At 42.2% G+C, this 26699-nt stretch overlaps 4 protein-coding genes and 1 non-coding gene across 8 annotated transcripts; 1 reads left to right on the top strand and 4 right to left on the bottom strand.

Annotated features, from left to right (window-relative positions):
* Positions 1-7509: 7509 nt before the first annotated feature.
* sox32 (SRY-box transcription factor 32) lies at positions 7510-8657 on the bottom strand. The gene is made up of 2 exons (XM_030779167.1): positions 8354-8657; positions 7510-8126 (listed from the first exon to the last, which is right to left on the bottom strand). The coding sequence occupies exons 1-2, from the start codon at positions 8655-8657 to the stop codon at positions 7510-7512; spliced, it is 921 nt and encodes a 306-aa protein (XP_030635027.1).
* A 7490-nt stretch (positions 8658-16147) lies between these two features.
* mrpl15 (mitochondrial ribosomal protein L15) lies at positions 16148-19177 on the bottom strand. Its single transcript, XM_030780556.1, has 5 exons — positions 19040-19177; positions 17803-17960; positions 17266-17431; positions 16748-16871; positions 16148-16582 (listed from the first exon to the last, which is right to left on the bottom strand). The coding sequence occupies exons 1-5, from the start codon at positions 19142-19144 to the stop codon at positions 16245-16247; spliced, it is 891 nt and encodes a 296-aa protein (XP_030636416.1). The 5' UTR covers positions 19145-19177; the 3' UTR covers positions 16148-16244.
* A 388-nt stretch (positions 19178-19565) lies between these two features.
* On the bottom strand, positions 19566-19637 carry trnaa-ugc (transfer RNA alanine (anticodon UGC)). The gene has a single exon. It is a non-coding gene; the product is annotated as a tRNA-Ala (tRNA).
* A 311-nt stretch (positions 19638-19948) lies between these two features.
* Positions 19949-23322, top strand: lypla1 (lysophospholipase 1). 4 transcript variants are annotated; one of them, XM_030780053.1, is made up of 9 exons: positions 19949-20270; positions 20426-20457; positions 20614-20679; positions 20795-20842; positions 20975-21045; positions 21178-21251; positions 21905-22006; positions 22141-22275; positions 22729-23322. In XM_030780053.1, the coding sequence occupies exons 1-9, from the start codon at positions 20202-20204 to the stop codon at positions 22780-22782; spliced, it is 651 nt and encodes a 216-aa protein (XP_030635913.1). In that variant the 5' UTR covers positions 19949-20201; the 3' UTR covers positions 22783-23322. The 4 variants fall into 4 exon arrangements, with proteins under 4 accessions (XP_030635913.1, XP_030635912.1, XP_030635914.1 ...); XM_030780052.1 differs by having other exon boundaries at positions 22102-22275; XM_030780054.1 differs by lacking the exon at positions 20795-20842 and having other exon boundaries at positions 22102-22275.
* Positions 23323-24502: 1180 nt separating this feature from the next.
* Positions 24503-26396, bottom strand: LOC115817358 (regulator of G-protein signaling 20-like). Its single transcript, XM_030780649.1, has 4 exons — positions 26212-26396; positions 25634-25714; positions 25233-25467; positions 24503-24691 (listed from the first exon to the last, which is right to left on the bottom strand). Exons 1-4 carry the CDS (start codon positions 26394-26396, stop codon positions 24503-24505), a joined length of 690 nt encoding a protein of 229 aa, XP_030636509.1.
* Positions 26397-26699: the final 303 nt, after the last annotated feature.

Raw genomic sequence — 26699 nt, 5'->3', positions numbered from 1 at the left:
AAGAATATCCAGAATAACACTCATGATTTCACATTCAGACATTCAGGGAGGGAGAGAGAGAGAGAGAGAGAGAGAGAGAGAGAGAGAGAGATTGCATTGTTAGAGTTATGTTGGTTAATATAGCCCAGGGTAACCTCATCAAAGAACAACTCAACTGCCCTTAAAATACCTACATTATAGAATCCATAGCCAAAGCATAAACACACACACAAAGACACACACACAGACACACACAATTAACGAGAAGTGATTCCACATTTTGGCCTCTAACACTAACTTCCTTGTGTGGGTCAGGTGACCAGCTTCCCTACAGATCTCTTTATAGATAAAGAACCTGTCACTCAAACACACACTCACGCACACTCTCACTGTTTCTCTCTCTCTCCCACACACACACACACACACACACACACACACACACACACATAAACGTACAAACACTCACTTAAGGACAAAGTGAAATATGTCTCTCACAAGCATGATTGTATGTGTCTGGTGGGATGTGTACATCTCAGTGTATATACACGTATATCACTGAATGTGTGTTTAGTTATATGAATGGGTGTGTGTGTGTTAGTTTGGCAAGGGGGGTGGCCCTTGAACAGAGCTCTCATGGGGTTTGAAGGCTCTGGCTCAGTACCATCCCAAACAGGCCTTATCGCCGCGGTAACGCCTTATCTGATGGCCTTGTGGCCTTACAATAACACAGCCGCTATCAGCACAGCACAGGCCCAATCTGGCAACCCTGCCCTACAACAACAATAAATACAGCGACCGGGTTACACTCTGAGCACCAGACATTCCCGAGACATTCCCAAGTCAGTGTGTCCTTCCAGCGCATGCAGGCGCACACACACACACACAAACACACACACACACACACACACAGACATAGACACATACACACACAGAGCAAACAAACATACTAACAAACAACCACACATTTATCCCTTACCCACCTTGAGAAATGTACAGTACACATAATTGAAATGCATTGTTCTGTCAACGATGTTCTAGATAAGTTAACAATATTTCGAATATTTAAAAATGACAAGCAGTTTATGACCCAATAAACGCACTAACTTTATTCCCCAATAAATGTGTTTCCCATTAAACGCACTAACACACAGCATTTACACAGAGGAGTTAGGAGATCAGTATTTAGATTACATGACTTACTGTATTGAGAGTTAACGGAAACGGATCAAGCATTTCACCTCCCGTTTGGACTCCTACCTCAAAATGTCACCCAACAGTTCAACACACACACACACACACACACACACACACACACACACACACACTGTACACGCCCTCAGATCTGATCTCAGCGTGTGACCTGTTGTAATAACTTAAAAAAAAAAACATAAAATGAGCACACACATTTATAATTTTACTTAAAATGTTTATAAATTTACTAAACAAACTTGTATAGCAAGAATTAGAAAAGATTTGAAGACTGGTTTCACGAGCTCATAAAACTTTTTTTTTTTTTTAAGTTTATAAAGTTGAAACAAGAATTTGATTATGGTTCGAATTAATTCATCTTTTTAATAATAAAAAAGCTTGTGTTACTCGTATGTAATCCTGTAAAAATTCTGCTTTGATGTTAATCTTGCTTTGTTTTGGGGTTTTTTTCTCAGCAAAATTAATCTTGTTTAAATCCATTAAATAGGGAAATCCCCCACACATTTCACGTCAGTCATCCAGTAACCGCTCAAGAGCAGTGTATGTATGTATGTATGTGTGTGTGTATGTGTGTGTGTGTGTGAGTGTGTGTGTGTGTGTATGTATGTGTGTGTGTGTGTGAGTGTGTGTGTGTGAGTGTGTGTGTGTGTGAGTGTGTGTGTGTGTGTGTGTGTTTGTTTGTGTGTGTGCGTGTGCGTGTGCGTGTGCGTGTGCGTGTGCGTGTGTGCGTGTGTGCGTGTGTGTGCGTGTGTGTGCGTGTGTGTGCGTGTGTGTGTGTGTGTGTGCGTGTGTGTGTGTGAACGGGGTTCGTGCAGCAGCAGCAGGGCCAGAGAGGAAATGGGAACCTGCAGTTCAGCTCTTTGCTTTATATCTTTATTTATTTATCTATGTTAAAGGAAGCACTGGCATTCTGAACCTCCATCAACCCTCACTATACACACGCCGTTTCCTTTAGAACTTAGATTTACAACACACACACACACACATACGCACACACACACACACACACACACACACACACACACACACAAACAAGCAAAAAACCACAAACAAAACGATCAATATTTCTGTGCTATTTTTCCTCATGTCTTATTTTTTTTAATCTATCATTCCATCACTCTGAACACCCATCCCTTTAATCTGGGTTTGTGTTAATCTCTAGATGGGGAGATAAAGGCCTGTCTCTTCTGCTTACATAATGCCTTTCTCCAAAATTAATTTCTCACAAGTTTTCTGTGGTCCGGTTGAATCATTTATATAGGTCATGGAGTTTAGATGGTAAAACAGTGCGTACATGTGTGTCTGTGTGTGTGTCTGTGTGTGTGCATGTGTATTTGTGTGTGTGTGTGTGTGTGTGTTCTGAACCTTTGAGAACAAACTTTTTCTCTTGGTTAGTTTAACAGCTCTCAAAATGCCCCCTTCTGAGATCTAATAATTGTCTGGAATAAATTTGTCAGAAAGCTGATAGGTGTACTGCTTACGACTGGTATGGGGAAAAGAGAGAGAATTTTAAGATTTTAGGGTCAGTGGTTCTCAAGGGAAAAAAATAAGAGGGGGCCTTTAACTAACGTGGCTCTGAATTCATGCTTATATTATACATTAGATATGTATCAGATCAGGATGAATAAACATTTATTTACTGAACGTATGCAGGCCAGATTAGTTTTTTTTTTTTGTTTTTTTTACAGAACTCACCCATGACCTTATCTTTAAAAACTCACTAATTACACATTTTTTTTATAATGGGCTGTTTAGTAGCATAGCTGAGCCCAAAGAGAGATAGCAATTCCAAGAGAGAACTGTGCCAAAAGTGTCCTGATGTGATCATATATTCTGGAAACCTTATTCTGGAAAAATGATGTACCCTACTTATTTTCATGGCTTGGTCAGAACAGCGCCCTCTGATGGAGTTTCATGGAACTACAACCCAATCCGATTACAGTTCTCTCTCTTTAATAGGACAGAACTAATACTGTACATTGTAACACTATATATTACTGTGTATTACTATATATTACTGATGCAGAGTGACTGGACCTTAGGCCTTCTTTACGTTTCCTAAGAAGACTTACGCAACGTCTGATACACCATACTTCTCATAAAGGAAGGATCTTCAAAACTGTGCCAAGTCAGTTGCTGACTCACAGAACAGCACATGAATCAGAATAAGATTCAGGAACGTAAAGACACGTAATTCTGACAGAAAATGATTAAAACCCCGGCCGGTATAGGAACAGCGTGCATCACAATGTCCTGTCCAGGTTTTTTTTTTGTTTTTGGTTTTCTTTACACTAACTGGAAAGCATGGGTGCCTTTTCCTGCACACTTAAATTCCTCGTTAATGATACCGGTAGGTGAGTCATTTGTGTTGAAGCCTTAATTTAAACTAAAGCTGTAATGAGGGAATTCCTCCCATGTGGACTGAGTCAGACTCCACTGTTTGTGACTAAATGAAAGTTTGAGGGAAAACTTACAGTGACTGTAAGCTATTCTATTCATGTGGAGAAAGCGGGAGTCACAAAGGATTTTAAGCAGACTTGTGTTAATCTCAAAAGAAGTACTAGACTAAGACTAGACTTGACTGAGTGTGCCAGAGAATGCAAAGGTGATCTGGGGAGGGGAGGGGGGGGGGTAGTGGAGAAAGTAGGAGTGATTTGTTAAGTGACTGATTCAATTCTTCAGTCAGTCACACTGTATGGAAATAAAGGCCCTACTCTTTCTCTTTATCAAACACACACACACTCACACACACACACACACAGATACAGTGTTTTCACCTCTTAGCCTCAGGTCAGTCAAAGGCATAAAAATTCCATGGAGATCAAAGGGAAGGACACACACACACACACAAACACACACAGACACAGACACACACAGACACAGACACACACACACACACACACACACACACACACACACACACACACATGTCAGCGGTGTCTGCGGGAAACTGTTTCTGTCCATTTTCCTGAGGGGTGTCTTTTTTTTGACTCAGAAGTGTGAAAAATCAAGAAATAATGGCCCTACTCTCTCTCTCTCTCTCTCTCTCTCTGTATCAAACACACACACACACACACACACACACACACATACACATTTACATAGACACACACATACACACACTGAGGAATACAGAGAGATGAATGCTGGAGAGGTTGCATTAACACAGAGTGATGCCAATCTTGCTCTCTTAAACTCTTTCTCCCCCTCTCTGTCTCTTCTGCTCTCTCTCTCTCTCTCTCTCTCTCTTTCTCTCTTTCTCTCTCTCTCTCTCTCTCTCTTTCTCCCCCTCTCTGTCTCTTCTGCTCTCTCTCTCCCTCTCTCTCTCTCTCTTTCTCTCTTTCTCTCTCTCTCTCTCTCTCTCTTTCTCCCCCTCTCTGTCTCTTCTGCTCTCTCTCTCTCTCTCTTTCTCTCTCTTTCTCGCTCTCTCTCTCTGTGTCTGTGTGTGTGTGTGTGTGTAGCTGAGTGTGTTAACTGGTCAATCACTCATTAACTCTGCCTGATAATGTCACATCAATACCAGCACATCATCTCTGGAACAAACACCTCAAACAACTGATCCACACACACACACCCACACACACAAACACACACAGGCACACACACACACAAACACACACGCTTACACACTCACACATCTATTTTAATTATTTCTAATTACTTGCTCACATACATGCACATGTTAACACACATGTTAGTATACATCCATATTAACATTCACTCACACAAGAAGATTGAAGAGAAATTATGATTCAATATAAATTAGTATATAAATTATTTATACAATTTTTAAATCTGAGTTAAAATGATAGATCCCCACAGGGCTTCTGGAGTGGAAAGACTTTGTCCTTATTTACATTTACTGCAGCTCATGCACTTCTCACTTTTATATGTTTATTTTTTTGTTTATTTGTTTATTTCATGGGCAAAGGAAGTGTTTTCTTCTTCTAATGATCAGGTTCTGTGTTGCAGCTGTTTAACCTTCTTCTTTTCAACTTTTTTTTTTTTTCAACGTTTGTCAGTAGACAAGTCTGAACCTGATGTATACTTTGGGGAAAATTAGAATGTATGTCCTTAGTCTTTCTGTTACATTTACGGTGTTTGATTTTGAAGTCGTAAGATTAGACTCAGTCTCAGTTACTTTCCTTTGTAACACACCACCACGCAGTCACAATGAATCAATGTGATCTATAAATAGGCCTGCCTGGTGAAAAGAAAAGATTTCCTTATCAAAACCCAAATATCTACCCATTTTATTTCCATTCTCCTGGCATCTATCATCTCTCTCTCTCTCTCTCTCTCTCTCTCTCTCTCTCTCTCTCTCTCTCACACACACACACACACACACACACACACACATACACATGCACATGCACACACACATGCACACACGCACACACTTTGTGATTAGCAGAACTTCCCTAATGCGCTTTTTGAACCTGTTACAGTTGATTGATAGTTCCGTTAACCAGTAATTCATCAACATCTAATACTAAGAGCTAAGTCAACATTTGGCTTCACCGTTCTGCCTCTGCTGTACATGCTCACATACACACACAACATGTCCAGACAAATCTAACACGAGTGGACCTGACCTAATAACATAGTTTTAATGTTAACACAGAAACAAGAAATTTGCAAATCTACCCTCGGCACTCACAAGTCCCTCTCTGTCTCTCTGTCTCTGTCTCTGTCTCTCTCTGTCTCTCTCTCTCTCTCTCTCTCTCTTTCTCTCTTTCTCTCTGTCTCTCTCTCTCTCTCTCCCCCCCCTCTCCCTCTCTCTCGCTGTATCTCTCTGTCTCTCTTTCTCTCTGTATCTCTCTCTCTCCCTCTTTCTCTCGCTGTATCTCTCTGTCTCTCTTTCTCTCTGTATCTCTCTCTCTCCCTCTTTCTCTCGCTGTATCTCTCTGTCTCTCTTTCTCTCTGTATCTCTCTCTCTCTCTCGCTCTCTGTATCTCTCTCTCTCACACACACACACACCATCTCTCTCTCTCTCTCTTGTTCTCACTGCTTTAGTATTGTTTTATGGAGGTCTCCTCCTCTTCCTTTGTGTTTCTTTATCCGTTGCTGTAAAAGAAAAACACATTTTTGTTTTCCTGGCTGACATTCTCTTCTCCTCTCTTCGTTGGTTGGCCTGAACCATCCTCTCTCCTTCTTTTAGCATTGCTATAACATTGTTCTATAAAAGTTTCCTAAACAGATCACTAAATGTTTATCCTCGGAGTTTGAGGATCTCTATGGCCACAACTTTTATCCAGGATGCACTGACTTCATCAAACAGGAAGCAATCTTTGACCTTGCTGCTTATGTGAAAGAGAAGGAAAATCTAATTTTAGTCCATAAGAATCTAAAGAATTTGAAATATTGACAAATATTGGACGAATTTTAAAAATTTTAAATGCAAACATCGGTTATTTAGAAATCAATATTTTGGCATTCCGAAGTTCTTGTTTCCCTTCTACCTGTTTTATATTTCATAAATCAATCTTTGAATGCCAGAGATTCCTTCCATTAAAGAGAGAAAGGGAGAAGGTCAGAGGACTTTTCGTAAAATGCACCAGATGTATTGAACTGAGTGTGTTAAGTGGAAATGTTTAGTAACCGGTGGGTTCAACATACACACACACACCTTCGCATGCACACACGCACACACACACACAAACACACACACACACAGTGATTTTCACGGCGAGTGAGTTGTACAACAGACCTGAGGTTTTAGGGTTTCAGGCCTGTTATTGGTTCTACCCAGAAATCAGTAGAGGTTGGGCTGTTTCAAGGGGACATTTCATTGCCCTCAGAATCCTCTGAAACTGGTTTGGGTTAGACATATGCACACAGCTGTAAACTTTACCATTTGTCATGAGATACTGATTTTGCTTAACATGGCAAGGGTTTTTTTTTTGCTTTGTTTTTTGTCACGTCTTGGATTTCTGTAGTCAGAGTACATCCCGTTTTCCCTAGATGAGTGAAAAGTGAAAAATAAACATTCAAAAACAAGAGTTACTTTTTATCATTTTTATTGTCAGAGGCTCAGATGACAGATTCGTTACAAATTGTAAACAACTGAAACATACAGTTAAAAAAAATACCAGCAGGCACCTGCAGAAATGTACTGTCTTCTGACAGCATCAGCTTTGAAAATTTTAAATACTTTAAATAAATACTTCTATTTATGTACATTTTCACTGCATAGCTTATACAACAACAACAACAACAACAAAAGGGAGACAGGATTGTTGGTGAGACTTTCTGTGCTTTTTGCAGTCTGTAAATGAGGTAATCAGGTCAGTACGTGGTCAGCTTGTGGTCAGTTTGTGGTCACTGTTGGTCTTTAGATTGAGCTGGGATGAGGTACTGGTCAAATTCACTACGGTCTAGTTGGTCTAACATGTCCACTCTTGCTTGCTCCAGGTAAAACTCCAATGATGGCCCACTTGTGCACAACACACACCCGCATGCACCCGTCTCCTTCCAGCCATTGTGCTCTGTGCTGTTCTGCTGCAAGGCATGATGGGAGTTGTAGTACAGAGACTGCTCTGTCGGGTACACGGCCAATGGAGGGTACGCCGCAGAGGGGCAAGAAAACGTCACTCCGTTCTGAAGTGGCGCACCGTTTGGGAAGGCTGCTCCATTTGTGGGCAGGTTCTGGAAACCTGGGCTGTGTGGAAGTGTGTATGACCTAGTGAACATGTGCGAAGCTGGGTGAGAGTATGTGTTTTGGGGGCCTTGGCTCTGGAACATGTAGTTTAGGTGATAGGTATTGTGTGATAGGGGGGTTTCATTCGGGGGGGTCTTGCTGTTCCTCTTGCTGTGCTTTCGGCGTCGGGGGCGGTATTTGTAGTTGGGATGGTCGATGCTGTGCTGGACCCTTAGTCGCTCCGCTTCCTGCATGTATGGACGCTTTTCTGCCAGTGACATAGCCTTCCATGTCTTACCTGTACAAACACAGAAAGAGCATAAGTTTAGTTATAAATACGTTATAACACTCACACAATGACAATACACATTAATTTACATATCTTAAGAATATGAAAATTATAGCATCATAAATGAATGTGTCAGTAAACGGATTTTTTTTTTAAAAAAAAAGTTTGCATGTGTGCATGTGTGTGTGCGTGTGTGTGCGTGAATGCGTCAGACATTTTTTTTTTTTTTAACTTACCGAGAATTTTGCTTAGGTCAGTGTTCTCGAGGTCTGGGTTGAGCTGCGCGAGGCGTCTGCGTTCCTCCTTCGTCCAGATGATGAACGCATTCAAAGGCCTTCGAACGCGTGTCTCCGCCGTGGGTTTGGCCTCCGGGCTCGAGCAGCTTAACTCGGATTCCGCGGATGCCGGACTGGAGGGACCCGAGCCCGGGGAGTTAGCCCGCACCGGTATTTCGGGCTGCTGTGGTGCGTACTGGTCGCCATCAAACATCGCCCTAGTGGCGCCCGTCTCAAGGCTTGGAATCATCCTTTCGAAGTACATGGTACTGTGTCTTCTGATTTACTCCAAATTATCTCGTGACGCTGTCGGAGATACAGAGAGGCTTTAAGGGGCTCGCGGACCAATGAGTGAGCAGAGGAGTGGATTTAAGGTGTGAGTCTTGAGTGGTTTCCCACCTAAGTGATAACTCCCGTGCCCCCGCCGTGATCGATAATCCAGATCAAAAACAGAAAAAGACTTCAAACTCAAAATGATCATGAACTCGATGTCAAAGTACACCATCAACCATGACATATATTCCCAAGTCTCTGAACATCTCAGTTTGAATAAAGCAAGTCAAACATCTCAAGTTCACTACCAGTGTCAGCCTCTTATCGACTAATGTCCTTTGTGCACAATGAAAGAAACGATTAGATTCACTAGAGCGACTTTATTCAAAATTTATATCTGAGAGTCGTTTTAGCACAGCTTTATAACATGATCAAATTGTACTCAGAGCAAGTTAATTTTAAGTAAAAGGGTGTCTGTGTTATTCTGTTCAAAACTGCCAGCGCAGGCCCTCTTTTGCTTAAAAACTTTGCCAGGACGAACTGTGAGTCTGTATGGTTACGTTACCACACAAAGTACTACCAGAATCTCAGCAAACAAAAGACCAGAGAAAGAGCCCAGACGAATGATTACGATCATTTTGTACTGAGACAATTAGAGAATTTTGGAACACACACACACACACACAAGGAGATACACGCGCGGGCGCGTCAAGAACAAGGCACAGTCATTCTAGCATCGACTGGACGCACAAATATTTGTCCATGACCCCTCGACCCTTAGATAAGAGTTCATGAACACTCGGTCTCAAACACAAAGGCAAGCGCTGGTCGGGTCGCCGCCTCTCTTGCACGGAAAGCGAATGTAAAGGGTTTTTTCCCCCCCCTCAGTCTGGGGCCCCTGAAAAAGTGCGATATCATAGCCCAGCTGATGACAGGTATATGTCCCTTTACAAATTCCCCGAAATGAAAGATGAATGTGAGATTGTAGAGTGGGTGGCGGTGATGGAGACCGGAGTTAGAAACTGTTTTTGTTAGTCCCGTGTTTTCGGCAATGATATGATTGCGCACGGAAACCTAAGACGACACGGAAGGAAACCCTGAGGTATCAGAGAAACACAAATCGCAAAGTGTTTATTTATACGACCTTGTTCGCGCCTAGAGGAACTCTTTTAGCACAGTCAGTTATAAAATGCAAACACTCATGGTTGTGTAGGTCTTTTAGTGACAAGGTTGCTTCCAATACACGTTTGTGAAAGATGTATTTCTCTGTCATGACGTGTCTGACCTCCCTGCCTGATTTTGTGTGTTTAAATGCGATTCCTTGGTAATAAAGAATACCGTTGCACTGCTTTCACTTTCCAATGGATCAAGTTAGAGTGCGACCACCATAATCACAGTGGAATTCTTTCCTTCTCCCCGGGCATGTCTATAATGCACCTGTTGCCGTTGCATTGTGTGAGACTCGTGGGTTGTCGGGCACAGAACTATGGTAGTCACAATAGAATCATGGAACGATTTGACACCTTGATCAAACAGACTCGGCCATTTAGAACTGGCCTCGCAGCTAATTCAATGACGGAGTGATCAATGTCAGAGATTTTTATCTCTGGTCTGCCTAGTCTTCGCGTCGGGCACAGCGAAACCTCTGACAAAGCAGAGACGAGTGTTCGTTAATCGATACGATTTAAGAATAATACACGTTAGACTGTCTAATGATACTGGAGTAATCGAATTGAAGTCGAGCCCAACGTTTTATCGTCAGACCCATGAGTCTGGAGATGATTGAGTATTTGTTAAGTGGAGCCTAATTTGATCTTCCATGAACAATTATGATGAAATGCCGAAAGGAACTTTAAAGATTTACGAAATCTTGTTAAAGTAGATTAGCCCGATTTTTATGACACAGGAATCGTTTTTCAGCCCATGACATTTAAATACGTCTTTATTTAAGAAATATATATATTTCTTAACCATGTAGTAAAATGACATCACATGTTTTTGTTAATATACAACGAAATTAACAGTTATCAATATGATATAAAGCGTTTCATCATCTGCGGTCTCAGTGGAAACGTTTCACCTTAAATGCCAGTAAAATCGTATTAGATTTATCATTAGAGAATGAGAAAGGGCTGAGGTCCGTGATTTGGTCAGAAATAATAAAACATTTCTTCTTTTTACAACCAAATTTTATTGTTACGTACTTTTCTCCTTTTTTCTCCCCATGAAATTAGATTTAGTTTTTTTCACACGTTTTATATGGATTTTATATGGTTTTATTTGGATCAACTGCTTATTCATCGCAATAAACGTTAAAATACACAAAAATATGAATGACCAAATCCAGTGAACACAGCCTATAAACTGGGAATACACTTCTTGTGTTGTACAATTTACATTTTAAGGACGAGAAACGAAAGGATACCAATACACATTACTGCTTATACATCAGTGCCCGTTTACGCTAATAAATGATTGTTTTGTTTTTCATCTGAAAACTCGAGTTGTTCACGCTTTGTTAGATTTAAGTGTGGAATTCACATCCGCGCGTGAAAGCGCACACCGGCCGCGCGCTGCCGTTAAGAGCGCTAATGGGGTTAGTTAATTAGCTCGAGCGGCTCAGCACGAATACAATAACGTTAGTTTCGGTTGACTTGCTCTCTGTTTGAGGACGTGTTCTCTGTTTGAACGCACAAAATGATGCAGCAAAGTTTTGCTGATTTTAAGCAGCTTACCTTATATTTAATTTTTAAGCATCCTCAAATTGCATTGACAGGAAAAGCACTCAATTAACTCTATTGTCATAATGCTGCTTTTCACATTTTCACTGTAAATTTTATTATGAAATTTGATAATAATTACCACTGAACCATACAAATGTTACTACCCCTCTGAAATTGTGTGTGTGTGTGTGTGTGTGTGTGTATTAGCTCATATCTCTTGGAATGTGGTAATCCCATAGTTGATTGTGTGCTGTTGAATAGCTTCTGTGCTGAGTGAATGGGGATTGTCCTGAACACAATGTTCTATTGTATTAGACAGCAGTCATATATGAGACTGAGCACAACAGAATCAGTATTACTGTGACATCCTTGAGGAGTGTACAGGAGGATAGGCAGGCGTCAGTTCCTCTCTCTTCCCACCTACACAGCATCTTCACTGGGATACTCTGCCTGGAATTACTGGGGTCTGTGGAACTAACAGGATATACAAACCATGGACCTGCTGGACTTGCTGTGCTGGACCACAATGAGGCTGATTCGTTTGGAGTCTGACGGCTCGACTCAGAGCGTGGTTTGACTGACAGGTCTTCTTTTGTTGGCGGCTGGTGGTTTTGTTCCCAGTATTTCAGCAGCTGTCACTCAAACGAGGCATTCAGAGGAAAACGTTGTGAGAGCGCGTGGAAAAAAAGTGAGGAAAAACGTGCTATGTGTGTGTCGTAGTGTAAAATAGGTGAGGTGTGTATATCTGCTTGGTGTCTCTGATGTCACTGGCTCTTGGAAATCAGAAAGGGGTTCTGCTGAAGGAAACAGACATGAAACCTATCTGCAGTATGTGTGTGTGTGTGTGTGTGTCGATCTGTATAGACATAGCGACCCTGTATTTCACCCTTGTTTCCCTCAGAGGTAATATATTTTCATACAATGACTTATCAGTGTCAAAGCTTTGTGTGAGATGTGACTGTGTGTAATTAAAGCTCATTGTATTGTGTGTATATGAGAACTGTATTGGCCCAGCAGGTAGTGGTATCAGATAGGCAAACTTCATCTGACTGTATTCTGTTCTCCCACTCTAATCAGGTGTGTAAGAACACACAATTACGTCTGAGCTCTGTGTCCTTCCACGCCCCGAACCCAAACAGGAGCCTGGCCTTCGAGACACATAAGCAAACTCCCACACTCGGGGGGGTCGGGGGGGGGGGGGGGATTACATGCCCCCTGTGGGTACTCTGCTTACAGAGACCTCATTAGCCAGACACAATGACACTCCGCCTCCTAAAGCTGATACACACACACACACACACACACACACACACACATGTAGACTGTCTCAGAATCACTGTCAATCAGAACAGCAGCACTTGCCAGCTTTCCAACTATAGTGACATTCTAACTCAGATCAGGGGTTTCAATGCCTGTACATTCAACATGCAGAAATAATTAGATGGGTGACCTCATCGTGGCCATCTATTTATAAACCTCTGATTAATTTTGGACTGTCACACCCTCTCTCCAGGAGCCATTCTGAGCCTGGTCAGAACCCTCGTTCCATCTGAGGTCGTCATGTCCTTCTGACCCCTGTGCTCTTGTCTCCCGTCTCTCCTTCTCTCTCTCTCTCTCTCTCTCTCTCTCTCTTTCTCTTTCTTTCCTGGCAGGGGGAACAGGGTACACATGGTGGCTTTGAAGTGCTGTGCAATGGGTTATAACTCACTAGCATTCAGTGCTAATGCTGGATTGTATTCCACTTTGTGTGTGTGATAAGAGTGTTATCAGCTGGGGCTGTCCTTGCCATTGTCAAGCCACAATGATCAACTACTGTATTTCTCAGCAGGATACCACACTGTATTCTGTGGTCTTATCCTAAGGCATACATTCACACGCAGACACAGACACAAACTCTCTCTTTCTGTCTCTCTGTAACACACACATACATACACACACACACACACACACACACACACATATACACAAACTCACACACACACACACTCATGCATGCACACACACATACATACGCGCACACACACACACACACACACACACACACACACACGCACGCGCACACACACGCGCACACACACACACACACACACACACACACACACACACAAACAATTACACAAAGCTCAAACTAACCCATAAAGGTCAATTTCAGTGCTAGAAAGGTTAAAGGCTAGGGCGTAGAACTAAGTGTTGACATGAACTTTCTCTCTCTCTCTCTCTCTCTCTCTCTCTCTCTCTCTCTCTCTCTCTCTCTCTCTCTCTCTCTCTCTCTCTCTCTCCAATAATTAACAGTACTACAACCTATGAGGTTGGTTTAATGTGACTGAGACAAGGCTGATCTCTGTCCCATGCTTCTGTTTGTGTGTTTAATTAGATCATGAGAGTGAGAACAGGTTCCACTCAGACAGTAGATAAAATATAGTCAGATAGAGACTGATAATATCATGTATTAGATTAAAGACTGAGTTATCTGTGAGCTCCTTCATCAGACCAAATGTAAATGAATTTGGAGTCTGACTGATTAGACCTGCTTAAATATGTCTACCACCTGATCCAAGAGGGCAAAACATCAACTGCCCAATCATTCAATTAACTTTACCAACTCAACGTTGTCTAACACTCAACAGTAGAGCCTTCAGCACTTCAACATTAAATATATCTCCTCTCTGTCTTTTTCTCACATACACCACACACACACACACACACGCACACAGACAAACACAAACACACTTCGGTCCATGTTTTCAGTGTCATATTCTCTGCTCGCTCAGAAGGCTCTCTGCTGCTTTGAAGATAAGCGCTGGTGTTCTGTCATAAACAGTGATTGTACGCTCGCTTTCCTGCAGTTTGATTTATTTAGAGAGTAACGCTGAAAGGATTCGGACCGCTTTTCCTGCCAGTTCGAGTCATGTAAATATCTCCTCGCGGAGTCGGTTTATTATTGGCGGCAGGAAAACACTCCATCATGCGCGCAAGAGAACCACCCTCCAACAATCCCCGCGCCTCCTATTGTGGCCTACCACGCGCAGAAATAACCTAATGAAAAATGAGTCGGTGACAAGATGTCACTCTCTCTCTCTCTCTCTCTCTCTCTCTCTCCCTCTCTCTAGACAGCCACAGGCTAAGGTTGGTTTCTGGGGTACTGTTAATTACTTGAGGCCATTAATTTTAACGTAGCACTCCTCCATACGCCTATCAGTTGTCCATCTAAATGAGTACAGATTGTCTTGAGATGACCGACAGCAAAAAGGTGAAACAGACCAACAAGTGGTACCGGAATTTTCCGTTAATTATTGGATCACAGTTGCAGTGCTGAAAGGCGTGAAGCAATGTCTGGTCAAACTGTTCTTTACTGACTGGGTCAGTCTCCACATCAGTAACCTCAGCACAAGAACAGGCTATGGTTAGTCTTTAAATTAATTGGAGTGACGTTTCAACGGGTATTTAGTTAAAGGCAAATTATGAAGGTACAAATTTATGAGCCCAGTTCTGTTGACATTGGAAAATATTTTCACCGTAGCATATTTTGTTGCGCACCGATAGGCGCTTTGTTCAGCACCCCTGTGACATTTAATGCGCATTTGGCACCGCGTGCGCTTGCTTGTGCACGTATTTCCCTCTTCAAGTCATACAAAAAATCTCTACATCCGACAGAGGAAAGCGAGTGGTAGAGAAAAAAAAGAAAAGTAGAGAGAGAGAGAGAGATGTTTGGTTGGTTTATACAACGCGAGCAGCGTCGTGCACACACACTAAATGTGCTTCCTTCGATAAAGTCAGCCGCAGCAGCTGAGACTCTGAGGCCGTGTCCCTTATGACAATCTGTATGAAACGTAAGCTATTTTTAGACCCCGGTGAAGTTTCAGTGGACTTAAAAAAATAAACAAATGAGGGCTGAAAACACGGCTAAGAATCACAAATGTGTAATATCAGTCGAATAATCCTTTAAAATAAGCACATTTTTCATTATTCCTGTAATATTTGTTATCTATTAATTAAGCTATATGTTGAGTTACCCTAACACAAAATACTGTATTGCCGATGCATGCGAATCACTTATATGTATAAAATAATCTACTGAAGTGAATAGCGGATTACATCATGACCTGTCTAAATGGCTGGTGATGCTATGACAAATATTTACTAGCACTGGAAACATGAGCTGTTGTCTTTGGGATGTCGTAGATTTGGCACTAGGTGTGGAATTTGAAGAATGCCAGGAGTTGGTGTACAGTGCGTCAAATTAGACTCGTCCTTTGGAAAATATTCAGGAAATGGGTTTGCTCTATTGCCTCGATGAGAGGCGAGCAGTTTTGAAAACGTGTAGTCACTGTCAGCCCGAGACAACTTACTCATGTGCAACCAGGAGCGCGCCTGAGTAGCGCGGCCTAGTCGTGTTTTACGGAGTTCCGCGTCGTTTCAAAATGCAGGTCCGGATACAGCTGCCGGTGAGTAATAGCACGTTTTGAAGCCTTAGTCGTCTCTTAACACACATACAAACACACATACACAAACGCAGCTGGTTCCTGTTTTCTGTCTCCTAGTTCTTATTTTTCCTATTTCCCGCTCACCTGCTCGTGCTACCATTCCCTCCGACGCATTAACACTCACAATGCGCTATCGGCCGGTAATTAGCTCACTTTCACCGACAAAACTAAAGCTGAGTCATCCTCAACATAATAAATAAAAATGCACCTGAACTCGAGTGTTTGTGTGTGTGTTACAAAGGGAAAAGCAATACATTCTTGGACAATGACCAAAATATATCCATGAGATTTTATTGTTGACAAGAAACAATAATATTATATAACAGGTATATATACACGTGTCCATACAAAACCACTGCCTGCGAGAAAGCATTACGAGTTGTAATACTGCAGCACTTTCTGATCGGTCGGTTTAAGGATTTTCTTGTCGACCAAGTTTACTACCCAGCCGGGCGACAGACCGAAGAAGATCTGCCGTGGGTCTTTCCTCTGCGCGAGGAGTTCACACGCGGTTTCCGTGGAGACGTCAGGTAAAGTGTAGCCATACTTCTGCGCCAGTGCTAAACGCGCAGCCTTCACTTTCTCCTGGTCGCATAGGTAACCGCGGTTATTGGGATCGGTGTAGTACGGCACGAGATCTTCACTGGGAAGCATGCGCTTGGGAATAGGCTGCCCGCTCATGAAGAACGGCACTGGTTTAATGAGGACCGCTAGAATAACCAACAAATAAACACACGCGTTAGTTACTACTGCAAAACCGTGGAACGTTTTAAAAAGGAAACAATATTATTTTATGTTAACCCTGTATGTCTATAAGAGTGTGTATGTGAATAGCGTGTAAGTAAAACACATCAGACAGGTGTGTATGTACTGACCAAGACTGCGGGGGTCATAATAACTGGTTGTGATCACACCACCGTTTCGTTCCACTGCAGCAATAGCTGCCTCAGACGCAATCTGAACCTCCAGATTCACTCTGGCACAGAAGAGATCAGCTCCCTGTGACAAACACATACAGACATGTGTTAACGGGTTAAATACACACTTGTACCAAACAGAATTTGACGACCTTTGAACACTTCAAATTGGAAGAGTGGAATGAAGCTAAAGTTTGCCCCCCTGTGGACACTGAGACTCACTGCACTGAACGGACATAAGGATGAATCTCTTTTACGCTCTCTCACACATATACACTCACACACACACACACACACACACACACCTTCCTTTAAAGAAACAGTGGCTCATGTCTTTTTCAGTCATCTGCAACTATTTTTAAAATTGTACATATATCTATCAACTCACATCTATCCTATTCAACTTGAAGCTGCTAGACACACACATACATTCACAGACTTTCTCAACTCCAGTACATAAACATACAAACACCCACCTCCTCCACGAGCTGTACCCCAAAGTCCCGTTTCAGTGGCTGGATTGTCACGCCCCGGCAGTTGACCAGCTGAGTAAGGTCTATGGGCTGTGAGGGGTCCAGACGACCCAAATCAATCAGGTGCTGGAGCCTGCGTAAGGACAGGGGAGGGTACTGCGGCCGCCGACTGGGGCGAGAGGAGAGGAAGAAACACATGTGTCAGGTGAAAAGGAGGAGAAGAAAAAGAAAGGGGAGGTTGAAAGGGGGGGTCCTGATGTCTTTCCAAACGAGAGCCACTGTAACAGTTTAGATCTCAACTGGACAAAATGAGGCTTGACTTATATAGTGACTGCTTCATTAGCTCATTCTCAAAAAAAACGGTTTCTATGGTGATTCAGATTGAGTAGAATGCTCGGCTGTGTTGTAGAAATAGTTGGTTGTGGTTTAGTCTCTGCATTCTGTGTTGTGGAAATACATGGCAGGAAACAATCCATGCTCTTTCATGCGAATCGCCTTTAGGCTGTGGTTAATCTGCAGACGTGACTGGCTCTGTCTCACCTGTGTCCCTCGTTGTAACCGTATTTGGGGATGATTAAGTAGAACGGCGTCTGTCCACCCTCGAAGCCCAGTCGAGGACGGTTCCCGCGCTGGCGCTCACCTTTGTGGCCACGCCCACTCTTGCTCCCTCCATGCATGCCGCGACCCCGCCGTTTGTCCTGTGTGGAGACATTAAATCAGAACTGATGTCACCAAACCTCACAAACATCAGCAACTCCATAGCAGATATGCGCAGACATACTGGACAGAGGAGAGAGACACTTTTTTAGGTGGTCTGAACACCACGCTCCAGTTTTGAGACGAAAATTGGTTCAGTCTAAAGAACTCCTTAACAGCTGTAAAAGGACAGAGTTTTTTGTTGTTTCTATTTCTTTTTTGCAAATATCTGCTTTCATCAGAAGTAGGCCAGTCTTTAACGACATTACGCAAGCATACGTGGTTTAGTTCATTGATAACCTTAAAGCCGATTAATATTTTACTCTGAGGTGTCAAACAAGTAACATATGAGTGCTGATCTAGGATCAGCTCCCTTCTAGTTCATATAACTGTATTTCATGTGATCATGAAAAGCAAAAACTGACACTAGATTTTAACAGTTATTTTAAGAAATCTGATAAAAGAGACGGTGGAGATTAACACATTAAAAAAAAAAAACTGATCAAAATGACTTCTAGTTACACGGTGACCCTAACTGATATTTGAGTCCAACAGCTAAGACAGCTATACTACTTGAGAGACAAACGTTTTTTCACACCAGACATGAGGGCATTTATATTCAAGTGACCAGTTAAGTTTACCAGTGATCAAATCTGAGGTTGTTGCCACTGTGCCGTGACAAGCCTGCAATACAGATTGTAAGCTACGGCACAATACATATATGGCTTTCACGAGGAGCAAAGATATTAAACGATTGTGATCGCCGCTGTTTTGTAACGCTAAAGCATCTTTAGTGCGCCGGTGCAGCTACCATTGACGATGCTGTACGTTAGCATGTCTTGTAGTATTGCAACTCAATCCCGTACATTTGCGCATTTTTACAAGTCTTTAAAAATAAAGACGTAGATGCGTTTTCTCAGTTAGATTAGTCAAACAAATGGCATCCAACAGGAAGACGATTCGAAATAGTAAACCTGGAATTACAGGTAACTAAGGGAACGAGTTGGCTAGTAAACCAATCCCATGCCTTACGACCAGAAGTGACCGCTGTTCTTTCACAGGTTAAAGAGATCAAACTTACATCTTTCTTGGCACCAGGGTTTGGTCGGAGGTTTGCGAGTGTAATCCTAGGTAGACTTTTCACTATGTCGAGCGTTTTACCGCCCGTAGTCTTTGACACAGACATAACTATTCAGTACACTCGCTTGTCAAGGGCAAGTGTCATGGCGGTGGACCACGTGGTGCTACAAAACCGGAAAAACATTCTGCGTTAGGCGGAAACGAGACAATGTAACAAGTACAGCAGAAATTCTGTGTTTATATCGAATTAACATTCAAAAAGTAATGCCGTGACAGACTGTATAGAGGACAAAAACTCGTTATGTACAATGCGCAAGAAAAGTCAGCACAATTTTCCTCTCATTATCTCTCATTATTAAAACGTTCATCGTCAAGTGAACTTTTTGATTTGGATATGATTTCTGTTTCAAAAATGATAAATTTGTAAAATTGATCTTGCACCATTACATTCTGGTGTTTTCCTCAGGCTATTTCGTACCAATGCTGGCTACCTTTTCGCATTTTTAGTAATAAAGACAAAACGCTTATGGAGATGCCGGGGATTGAACCCGGGGCCTCATACATGCAAAGCATGCGCTCTACCACTGAGCTACATCCCCATTGCGTCAGAAGCTATTGACTCTCATTGTTTTAACCATACCCCAGATACACTGTTTTCGGTCCATTAAGAGTTATGAATATATCAAACTGTCATCATCAATTAAAATCCAAATGAACTCGTAATATTTAACGATATAGGTCTCGGGGGCTATTTGATTATCTTGTGTACATCACAACCAAAACTCTGTTTACAAAAGTTATTGATACAGTTGTACACCAATGGGAGTTTCTATTTGTTCTTGCCGTCTGCAGCAGAGAGGCGGGACTTCCTCCACTCGTAATACGGGACATAGGTAAAGAGGGTCAGGGTACCTGCTGGCTAACCAGCCACTGAGAACATATTACTCTCTTTATCTTCATTTAATTGTGAAACAGTAACTTGGTGTGTCAGTTGACGTAACCAGTGCTGACCAAGCTGATTTTTTTATGGTTTCGATGTACTGTGTCGACAGTGGCATAATCAATCGATAGTTTGACTGTACAGTAATTGACTTCGTCCCGTCGGGGGGCTTACGTGCCGTATTGTGTTTTCTTCTGTTGTACGCCAACTGTCAGCCCATTGTATGTGCGGTAATAACATGTCTGCGCCCCTTCCCGCTATTGTTCCTGCAGCTCGAAAAGCCACTGCAGCGGTGAGTATGATGAAACGAACGTTGTACACCATTGCAAGGACGCATGACTACGTCGCATGTGCACTCTAGGTCGAGTCGAAAACTCTGTGCCTCTGTGAGGTGGTTTCCCAGTTTGTGGCTTTTAAAATCTTTTGACAGTCCTTATCTCTCCTCAGGTGATCTTCCTTCATGGTCTTGGCGATACTGGGTAAGCCACTGTCACATGAAATGTCTAAAGTTTACTGTCGAAGTGATGGTTTCAACACTGATACATGGGTCACTAGCTTCTGAAATGTTTATCAAAAAACGTGAAATACGTATCTGCAGCTGTCGTTTGCGTTTGTCCATTGAATTCTGTTTTAAGGCATGGATGGGCCGAGGCTATGGCGGGGATTAGGACTCCTCACGTTAAATACATCTGTCCTCACGCGTATGTACCCAGTCGTCTTCTCTCACAGCTGTCAGTACTACACACATAATACTATTTTAAGACTTCACCTCGTCTGACTGAGCTCTCTCTCTCTCTCTCTCTCTCTCTCTCTCAGTCCAGTCATGCCTGTTTCCCTCAACATGAACATGGCGATGCCTTCTTGGTAAGACACCCCATTTCCACCCTTAGTCAGAAGAAAATGATGGAAACCTAAGAACCATACATATAGCTCCAGGTTTGAGTCTGTCCCGTGTGTTTTTGCTGGGTACCATTGTTGTTCTGTGCTTTGTCACAGGTTTGACATCATCGGACTGAGTCCAGAGGCAGAAGAAGATGAGACAGGAATCAAGAAGGCAGCAGAGAGCAGTGAGTCAAAGCTTAAAAGAGTCGTAAAAGACTAATGACCGAATAATAACAGCCTTTAATGTTTATTGAAGAGCTTTTGGAAACGGAACAGATAAGCTGTTATGATGAGTCATGTTCTTCTCTAACTAACAGTCAAAGCCCTGATCGACCAGGAGGTTAAGAACGGGATTCCATCCGACCGTATCATTCTGGGAGGATTCTCTCAGGTTGGGGCAAACTATATATATACTGATATATAAACATTTTTCAACTTCAACCTCCCACATGGTAACAGTCAAAACTTTTTGTCTCGGTCTGCCAGAGGGAAACTTTATCAGACTTTGCAGTGTGCACGAGTACTTCTTGTGTCTTGAAGGAAATCCAAACTGTCATCTACTCGTAACCATCTCTGGGCAAGGCAACAGAAATACTCTGGATACCAGTTATTTATTTGACACTATGTGACTTTTTTTGGGGGATTGGAGCTGAATAGTCTTGCCATCTTGATTTAACTGAGTAGACAAAAAAAAGTCAGAGAAATGAATGGGCTTGTGTGCAGGCAGACAGAAGATATTAGTCAGGGACTTTCTGGAACTGAATGCCCACTGAGATCTGGAATCGGCTAGAGGGACTGGCAGAGGGCTAGACATTAATAATTGATCATAAATCAGCTTGTTCCACCCTGAGGTCTTTGGAAAATGAAACTTTTAACTCTCAGCTAGAGCTCATGCTTGCACACACACACACACACACACACACACACACACACACACACACTTGCACTTCACCAGTGATGTGCTTGTTCTGAAAGCATCATGTTAGAATGTTTAATATAATGATTTGATCTTCTGTGTGTGTGTATGTGTGTGTGTGTGTGTAGGGGGGAGCGCTCTCTCTCTACACCGCTCTTACCACTCATCAGAAGCTGGCTGGTGTTGTTGCTTTAAGCTGTTGGTTACCTCTCAGGAATTCTCTCTCACAGGTAGGTCTTTTAGAGAGTCTGTCTCTCTGTATGTAGGTATAGAAGACTATGCATACTTCATGTTCCTCTCTCTCTCTGTCTGGCTCCCCCTGCAGGCTGTGATAGGCAGTAACAAAGAACTGGCGGTTCTGCAGTGCCACGGAGAGGCTGACCCTCTGGTGCCTCTGATGTTTGGCCGTCTGACGGTGGAGAAACTCAAGACCTTACTCAACCCCGCCAACATCACTTTCAAAACGTATCCCAGAATGCCCCACAGTGCCTGTCCAGAGGTCTGTCTAAACCCCACCCAATCAGAGAACAGATTAAAACAAGGGATGCTTTGTATAGCAACCGTTCTGGGAATCATAGTGGCCAATACTTAATTAAAGCAGGGGTTTTTTTTGCCAGATTGGCTCAGCTATATTTAGAGAACCATTCTTTCCAGCAATGAAGCAAATCTATTTGTGTCACTTTTGGGTCATGTTTTTCAGTCATTCTCAGACTAATATATCATCACAAAAATGTGATTGTCTATATTATTTTGTGGGTTAATAGTATTACATCCATCAAACAGATGAAATTGTATTTGTGAAGTTCAGCAGTTCTTAGAAAACGTAGTCACAATACATTGACATTACACTGAACATTAATTTAGCTACAGCTCTAATTCAGTAGACCATAAACTCACAAAATCAGCATCGGCTGCACTTTCAGCTATTTCTCTTTCTTTGATCTCTCAACAGGAAATGTTGGATATCAAACAGTTCATTGAGAAGCAGCTTCCCCCAGTCAACTAATCATTTAATGCTACGACTTATTACTTGTCTGAGCCAATGGATTTAAGCTCCCTCTAGCTTTAGAGAGCTCCGTCTGCCTGAACCACTCTCAGCTACACACAACTGAACTCATCCAAGACGTGGGGCTTCAATCGGGAACCAAACAGGGCAGAACTGGACTGCGGAAACCCTCTAAGAATGAAGCATTCATAAGAAAGTTCTTAGTCAGTTGTAGTTTTATTTATTTTTTTTTTCAACATTTGAGGAAGGATTGTTTGGATTTGCTGTGATAACTTCTAACGCACACACTCAGGTTAACAGGATTGCTGGGGTACGGAGATCTCGCTCATCCAAAACCGCAGTTGCCATGACTACTGTACAGCAGTACTATAAGGTGATGCTCAATAACTGTTATAACGAATAATAAAAAAAAATAAAGAAATGATTTAAAAAAAAACAAAAACAAACAAAGCCATCTGATCTGATAACATCACTCTACCGGGATGAGGGCTGTCACTCATTTTGAGTGACTCAGGATAAATAAACAACACATAAATGGCACTGCTAGTCTGCTTCGTGTGTGTCTGTGTGTAAAAGTATGAGACAGATACATAAAGCTGAGTGATCTAAGTGTGATTAGCCCAGATCTTGTGATTAAGTGTGTGTGTGTGTTTATCTTCCTGTCTTTTCTACTGTATTCCCCAAAAGAAACAAAATAAGACACAGCGACACGCAGGAAACACAAATCAAATCTTTGTGCTTTATTCAATGTATATATTTAACTTTCTTTCTGTTTTAAAACCTAAATACATAAAGTGAATGTATCAAATTAATTTCCTGCATCTTAAAAACATGCAAGTCGGTATAAATATAATGTACGGTATAACAGACCACACAACTATGAATCCAAGTTAGTTCATTTGTGGCTCACACCAATTGTGTGTGTATGTATGTATGTATGAGAGAGAGGGGGACACAGTGGGAGTTTGAGTCAATCTTTTCTCCAGAACTTTTCCACTGAGGTAATTTGTGTTTTATCCTCACTCTGTAGAATAAAGTGCACACGCTGCCACAGTTACGCCGTGAGAGAATAATGTAGTTTGGAGAAGTGCTTTCAGATCATTGTAAAATATAATAATCTTATTTCCTATTGGTGTAACAAGGCACGTGTATAATAAATAAAATATTTCAGTGCACATGGCACCATGCAGGCATCAGAACAAAAGGATATATCGTTTTTCGATATGGAAAAACGCATTAATTGTTATATATATTTTAAGACTACGTTTAAAATAATTTAAAATTCTGAAATTCCCTTTCTCTTTTCAATAAATATTCAGTATTGGCTAAATATACATATATTTTCAGTAATAAACTATGATTTCATATTCATAAATAAGCATTTGTACCAACAAGATCTTAGTGAGAAGTGCAATAATGTAATATTTTAAAAAAAAAAGTGAAGATGGTTTAAACGTGATTTTAAAAAGTGACTAAACCCATGGGCATTTGAGGCTGGGGCTCCTGATTGACCCATGTTTTCCTTTTTTACTATTTATAAGTCATATGTTTACAGGTATTGGTCTCCGTAGGAATGTGGCCTTTATAAGAACATGCGAATATGTAAGAGAGTGTGTGCGTGTGCACGCGTGGTTTGTAGGCGTGCATGTTTGTGTGTGTGTATATGTGTGTGTTTATGGGTGCAGGTGCATACATGCATGTGTGTGTGTGTGTGTGTGTGTTAGGAGGACTCTGGGGGCTGCTCCAGGCTGGAGAGAAGCTCTTTGTAAGCGTTGGAGTTCATGAACCTGGGGTACGAGTCTCGCTGCATTAGGGTGTAGATCTGTTGCTGGGCGTCGTCAAACGTGTGTGAGGTGGGTTCCAGCATGTTCTTATTTATCACGTCCCGCACGCGAGAATCCAGACTCACCTACGCACACACACACACACACACACACAGATAGGAGACAGAGAACAGATGTTCACAACATACAGACAAAATACAAACTAACATAGAAATCCCAACTCTTAAATGTATTCTCTCTATCATCTCTACTCATCTCTCTTTCCTGCAGATATAGAGTCCACATTATATATGGGTCTGTGTGTGTATGTGTGTGTGTGTGTGCACACGCACAGGTCTCTATGAGTGATAGCATAGAGCCAAAGGACCTAATTGAAGCCACCACCGAATGGGTATGATATCATAAATATTTTTCTGCTTTACCGCTACACAAAAACCATCATCAACAGCTCATCACCATCTCTTCTCACATCACAACAACATCTGACAAAATGGTTTTTTTCCCACATTTTGTTTTTAACATTATGCACTGGCATTTATAATGTTGGTTTCAGTCAAGATTTAGAATAAAACACAGACAACACAGTGGGCTCTTAGACACTGGCCCGTAATTCTTCTATATTTGTCACACACCTCTCTGTATGTGTGTGTGTGTGTGTGTGTGTACCTCTCTCGGAGACAGTATGGAGACGTAGTCCTCGTATATCTGTCGGACGGTCTCTTCCACGACCGTTTTGTTCGTCTCTTTCTTCAGTTCTTCACAGGCCAGCCAGAACAGCAGATTCTCCTCACTGAACTCCGTCTTCAGAAACTGCCGGAAGCACGCGCGACCCGCCGCGCTCTTCATCAGCCGCTCGAAAGACTGAGACCACGAACGCGCCTCCTCTAGCGTGGGCCGAAGTCTGCCAGGAAATGTTATATTATGTTCATTATGTGAATCCACAGAAATTAATTGCATATATTTCGCTGCAAATACTGTATGGGCAAGTCTGGCTTTAACACCAGTAATATTATGTTACATTCATATGTATTCTATGAGATATGATGATATAAAACAGAGTTATTCACGTCTGCTCAGTTTCAGATTCAGCTCCTTTCTCACGGATCTTCTGTTGAATCTTCTCGTCTTGAGCTGCTCGCACTGTAAGACTGCACAAACACACACACACACACACACACACACAGAAAATATTCAAAAACATGTTTGTTTGTTTGTTTTTTTTTTCAAATTAAAGCATGGACATATTCACAAAGGAATGAGTAAGGAAGCATGGAGTTTCCTCCAGCGTGTTTATGTCTGAGATGTGTCCGTGTGTGTGCGTGTGTGCGCGCTCCTCTGGGATTGTACTCATAAACGTTTTGAAGTGTCCCAGTGGTCCCCAAGCCTTAATGAATCGTTACCAAACACCTGCACAAGAAGTCAGATGTTCACACCCTTCCACTCCACTCCACTCCACACACACACACACACACACACACTATACTTTAGACATGAATCATGCATTAAAATGTAGGCATCAAGACTGCGTGAATAATCACAGCCTGCGCAGAGTATCGCAGAACGTTTCTGAGGTCAGGCGATGTAACTAAAGGTGCTGTTATAAGTCACATTATGCTGATCTGAGATCAGTGGTTTTGCCATATACCAGGAGCAGCTGCAGCAGCAACACCAGCAGAAACAGCAGGCGTTTGGTGGAGCGTTGAGCCAGCCTAGCGTGTGTGCGTTCATGTTGCTGACTGCGTGTGTGTTTATGGGAGTGCCGTGTGACTGCACGACGGTGCCTGCATCCTGTTTCGGCCGTTTCCCCATCTCCACCCGCTCCGACCCCATAGGCTACAGAGAGAAAGAGAGAGAGAGAGGAGGGGGGGGGGGTAGTTTCACCTTAACTACTGTAAAACCATATCAATATTAATATCACATTATCAACTCAAGCATACACCTACCACTATGGCAGCCACACCGTTTAGTTATAGAGAAAGCCACATTATCAACCCTAGTGCATGCACAACCTAAGCACAACATGAACGAGAGAGAGAGAGAAACAAACAGAAAGCACAGAAGTTTGTATTGAAACAGTGTGTCTCAGTCAACATGGATCCATATCTCAGGAGGTACCTATGTGAGCATTATTAC

This window comes from Chanos chanos, chromosome 7 (assembly GCF_902362185.1).
Source record: "Chanos chanos chromosome 7, fChaCha1.1, whole genome shotgun sequence".
Taxonomy (NCBI): Eukaryota; Metazoa; Chordata; class Actinopteri; order Gonorynchiformes; family Chanidae; genus Chanos; species Chanos chanos.
Note: the sequence above shows the minus strand (reverse complement) of the source record. Positions and strands in the feature narration are given on the sequence as shown.

Bases quoted from the DNA above. Each gene is read 5' to 3' on its own strand.
- sox32 (XM_030779167.1), bottom strand. From the start codon at position 8,657: ATGTACTTCGAAAGGATGATTCCAAGCCTTGAGACGGGCGCCACTAGG. The intron at 8,127-8,353 runs GTAAGTTAAAAA...GTGTTTGTACAG, and splicing joins TGACCTAAGCAAAATTCTCG to GTAAGACATGGAAGGCTATG.
- mrpl15 (XM_030780556.1), bottom strand. From the start codon at position 19,144: ATGTCTGTGTCAAAGACTACGGGCGGTAAAACGCTCGACATAGTGAAA. The intron at 17,961-19,039 runs GTAAGTTTGATC...GTCTCCACACAG, and splicing joins ACCCTGGTGCCAAGAAAGAT to GACAAACGGCGGGGTCGCGG. The intron at 16,583-16,747 runs GTCAGTACATAC...TGGTTATTCTAG, and splicing joins TTATGACCCCCGCAGTCTTG to CGGTCCTCATTAAACCAGTG.
- lypla1 (XM_030780052.1), top strand. From the start codon at position 20,202: ATGTGCGGTAATAACATGTCTGCGCCCCTTCCCGCTATTGTTCCTGCA. The intron at 21,252-21,904 runs GTTGGGGCAAAC...GTGTGTGTGTAG, and splicing joins TTCTGGGAGGATTCTCTCAG to GGGGGAGCGCTCTCTCTCTA. The intron at 22,276-22,728 runs GTCTGTCTAAAC...ATCTCTCAACAG, and splicing joins CCCACAGTGCCTGTCCAGAG to GAAATGTTGGATATCAAACA.
- LOC115817358 (XM_030780649.1), bottom strand. From the start codon at position 26,396: ATGGGGTCGGAGCGGGTGGAGATGGGGAAACGGCCGAAACAGGATGCA. The intron at 25,468-25,633 runs GTGAATAACTCT...ATTTCCTGGCAG, and splicing joins GAATCTGAAACTGAGCAGAC to ACTTCGGCCCACGCTAGAGG. The intron at 24,692-25,232 runs GTACACACACAC...GTGTGTGCGTAG, and splicing joins CCATACTGTCTCCGAGAGAG to GTGAGTCTGGATTCTCGCGT.